Raw genomic sequence first — 4115 nt, forward strand, 5'->3', positions numbered from 1 at the left:
TGTTTTGTTTGTTTTGTTTCTTTTTGTTTTGTTATTGAGTCCTAGGAGTTCCTTATATATTTTGGAAATGAACTCATCCTATATATATGATTTGCAATATTGTTCACTTAAAAATTTGTTAAAAGGGTAGATCTCATGTTTACTTTTCTTAACACACACACACACACACACACACACTGAGCAAAAGGACACAAGTAAACTTGGAGGTGATGGATCTGTTTACTACCTTAGTTGTGATGATGGTATCAATAGTATTTATTTGTGTTCAAAACCGTCTAATGGTATACATTAATTATATTCAGTTTTTTATCAATTTCACATCAATAGATCTGGAAAAAATAATGGAAAATGTTCTTTGAAAATCTGTTTAATGATATAGAAAGATGTATGTGCAAAATCTCTCCTTTTTGAGATTTTTTAAACCAGTGTGTGTTCACAGACCAAAAATGATAAATATACATCAAAAAACACATGAAAATTGTTTCTGGGTAGCAGGATTCTGGGTTATTTAAATAATTTTTATGTTTTCTTATACATAATAATTTAATAAGATGAACACATGTGATTAAACATTTGGCTTTAAAAGCACAAAGTGAGATGATAGTTCTCTGTCAGAGTAAATGGAAAGGGTGGTGTGTCCTTCCTAAATGAAGTCCATATAAATAAAACCTAAACTGGTTGGTGGGCAGGAGACCAAGTAGGGAAGCCAGGGTCAGAAGGAGGACTCCTGGGGAGGACAGAAGTGACCACTGACCTGCAGTGGGCCCTATGGGCTGGAGCCACCATCTCCTAGTAATTTGCCAAAATGAGCGACACAAGGGGAAGAGGTGAGGCGTCCGCTGCATGTTCCCTGGGCCTTTTAGAAAACATGGAGCTGGCCACGTGCACAAGGGTCACCAGACAGGTGGTACTGCAGAAGAGGGGAATGGGCACTGTTCAGTCCACCAGAGTTCCCAGGACAAAACTAGGAGTCACCCAGCATGCAGGTGGCCTGTTGTGAACAAGCAAATCAAGGGCGAGGTTCTTGTCAAGAGAATTAAGGTGTGTATCGAGCGCAGTAAATTCTCTAAGAGCCCAGAAAGCTCCCTGAAACCTGTGAAGGAAAATGGTCATAAAAGAAGGATGCCACAGAGAAAGGTATGGGCTCAGCTGAAGCGCCAGCCTGCTCCCCCTGGAGAGGCTCTCAGTGAGCGCCATGGAAAGGACGCTTTCCCCGTGAGTCCATACTGCGACGGGTAGGAAAATGAAGCCCCTTGAACTGTTAAAAAGAAAAAAGTAAAAAAGAGAGAAATGGGCAGTGTCGGATGGGTAAGCCCCACACAGGGACCAACCAGTGTCTCTCTCCTTGGACACAGCACTGAAACTCAAAATGAATTGGGCGCTATGCTCTGCCATTCGTCTCAGTCACTACCGTTTCAGAGTATTCTATAGTTCACTGAAAGCTCACTTTTATGCGTCCCCTTCCACCTTACAGACAAAGCGAGCGAGGTCCAGGAGGTGCATCTTAGCCTTCGGAAATGGGATTAAAGTCTTTTCTGGATCGATTATGCTAGCGCGGCCAGGGACCAAATCAAGGAGGCTGAAGAAACTGTAGACCTTTGGTGTCACCACAGCTCCATCACTGAATGACTGAGACCCACTGAGACCCAGGTCTTATTTAATTGAGCATTTAGGGATGAACAAGTTTATTTGTGATCAATAAATGGTTTACTGGGCCCAATGCTGGTAAAAGTGTGAGGAAGCCAATGCTCTTGAACAATGCTGGTTGAAATGAAAATGCTATAACCATCTCAGTTACCATGACGAATTGAATATATGTATCATTACTTCCTCCTGAAACAGCACAAAAAAAGACAGGATAAGTACTTTAAAAGGTAGAATGCCACGAGGAGGAAAAAAAAATAGCATAGATGATAGAGGTTTTGTTCATCCCTCTGGCGACCAAATCAAAATTATGATGGAAACGAAGCAGCAGCAAGGAAAAATCACCCGGGATTCTGATGAACAATCCATACAACTAGGGAGAAATCCAAGGAATCATCCTGCAATGGCAGAAGGTAGGACCAGGTGAGGACGTGGGGCTGCCAAGTCTCGAGCTGCTGAGTGAGACAGAAGCGGTGGCAGTGGCAGCGGCCGAAGCCTCTTAAAGGGGCCTCATCGGCGAGCTGATATTCGCAGACCTGCTCTCTCTAAGCACCAGTGCCAATTCGGCTGTGCGCAGGAGACACCAGGGACTTACAGGGAGACATTGTCGTAGTGAAGGCTGAGGCGAGGCTCGCTCTGTACAGAAGTGCCAGCGGTATGATTGTTCTCTGTTGAGTTCTCCCTCTTCCCAGTGTGCAGAGACACAGTGCTGCCATAGCTGTGTGGTCATTAAACTGGATGACAGAGGTTGCTCCACCCAGAGGATTTCCTAAAACTCTACCTCCCCCAACTCGGGCCCCCACCCAAGCCACATCCAGGTATATCCTCAGCGAGTCTGGTGCTCCTTGCTGAGACTCACACTGGTGAAGGCAGTGTGGCCTTTTGAGGCAACTATAAGCACAGCATCTGTGGATTGATTGCTGAATCTTAACAGGTGGCCCTGAAGGGGTAGAGGCTTGAGCTAAATTTGGCCTACAGCTGAACCCCTCTCAGGATTGTGTCCCTGGAAACCTACTTCACAAATTCACACTAATAAGACCGGGAGACATAGGAGTTTTGCTTAGTACACAGAAACAGACATGGAAAGGCAGCCAAAATGGGAAGACAAAGCAGCAGAAACCATATGAGAGAACAGAACAGAGGTCCAGATATAATGAAGTCAAATAATCTAACAGATGCAGAGTTCAAAACACTGATTATAAAGATGTTCAATGAACTTAGGGGAAGTGTAGATGAATTCAGGGAGAAGGTCAATAAAGAGGTAAAAAACATAAAAATGAAAATGGAAATTATAAAAGGGAACCAGTCTGAAATGGAGAACACATTATCTGAGATGAGAAGTATATTAAATGAAATAAACAAAGGAATAAATAAAATGAATTAAAAAAAAAGATCAAATGATCTATCTAGAGGATGGGAAAGCCAAAGACACTCAATCAGAATGGCAAGAGATAAGATGCCAACACTATAAAAACAATTTAAGGAGCATATGGGACACTATTAAGGATCCAAATATCCACCTGATCAGCATAACTGAAGAAAATCAAGATGTTGAACAGCTGTTTGAAGAAATAATGATGGAAAACTTTCCTAATCTGGTGAAAGAAATGGACATAAAACCCCAGGAAGCTCAGAGAACCCCCAAAACCAGGAATTCAAAGAGGCCCACACCAAGACACATTATAATTAAAATGCCGAAGGTTAAATACAAAGAAAGAATTTTAAAAGCAGCAAAAGAAAAACAGATAGCTACTTATTAGGGAACACCCATAAGATTGGCAGCTGATTTCTCAAAAGAAACTATGAAGGACTGAAGGGCTTGGCAAAAAATATTAGACAGGATGAAGACCCAGGTCTACAAACAAGAATACTTTATCCAGCAAAGCTACCATTTAGAGTTGAAGAACAGATAAAGAGCTTCCCAGACAAAAATAAGCTAAAGGGATTTATCATCACCAAGCCAGTATTACAGGAAATGTTGGAGAAACTTCTTTAAGAAGAAAAAACATGTATCAAAAACAGGAATAAAGAATGGTAACAACTACATTCCTATCAATAGGTACCTTAAATGGAAAAGAATTAAGTGCTCCAACCAAAAGACAGAGTGGCTGAAAGGGTAAGAAAACAATACCCCTGTATATACTGCCTACAAGAGACTCACTTCAGATTAAAAGACACACACAGACTAAAAGGAAGGGGATGGAAAAGATATTGCTTTGATGCACATAGAGGGTATTTAAGTCAGACAGAGAAAGATAAACACTATATGATTTCACTTATATGAGGAATCTAAGGGAAAAAAAAGAACAAACTAATAAAAAAAAATGGATTACTGCCGTGGTTCTCCAATTCTAGCAGACAGTGAGAAGAACACACCCCCAGTTACTGGTTTAGCAGGGAATTTGCATTTCTGAGAGTTCTCTGGTGACTCACACTGTAGGTCTGGGACCAGGCTTTGAGAATCCCTGGTC

General features: G+C 41.7%; 1 protein-coding gene across 1 annotated transcript; it reads left to right on the forward strand.

The window, feature by feature from the left end:
* The first annotated feature begins 843 nt into the window (after window positions 1-843).
* Window positions 844-1239, forward strand: LOC102884624 (60S ribosomal protein L21-like). The gene has a single exon (XM_015597900.1). It carries the CDS (start codon window positions 844-846, stop codon window positions 1237-1239), a length of 396 nt encoding a protein of 131 aa, XP_015453386.1.
* The last annotated feature ends 2876 nt before the right edge of the window (window positions 1240-4115 follow it).

This window comes from Pteropus alecto, unplaced genomic scaffold (genome assembly GCF_000325575.1).
Source record: "Pteropus alecto unplaced genomic scaffold, ASM32557v1 scaffold159, whole genome shotgun sequence".
NCBI lineage: Eukaryota > Metazoa > Chordata > Mammalia > Chiroptera > Pteropodidae > Pteropus > Pteropus alecto.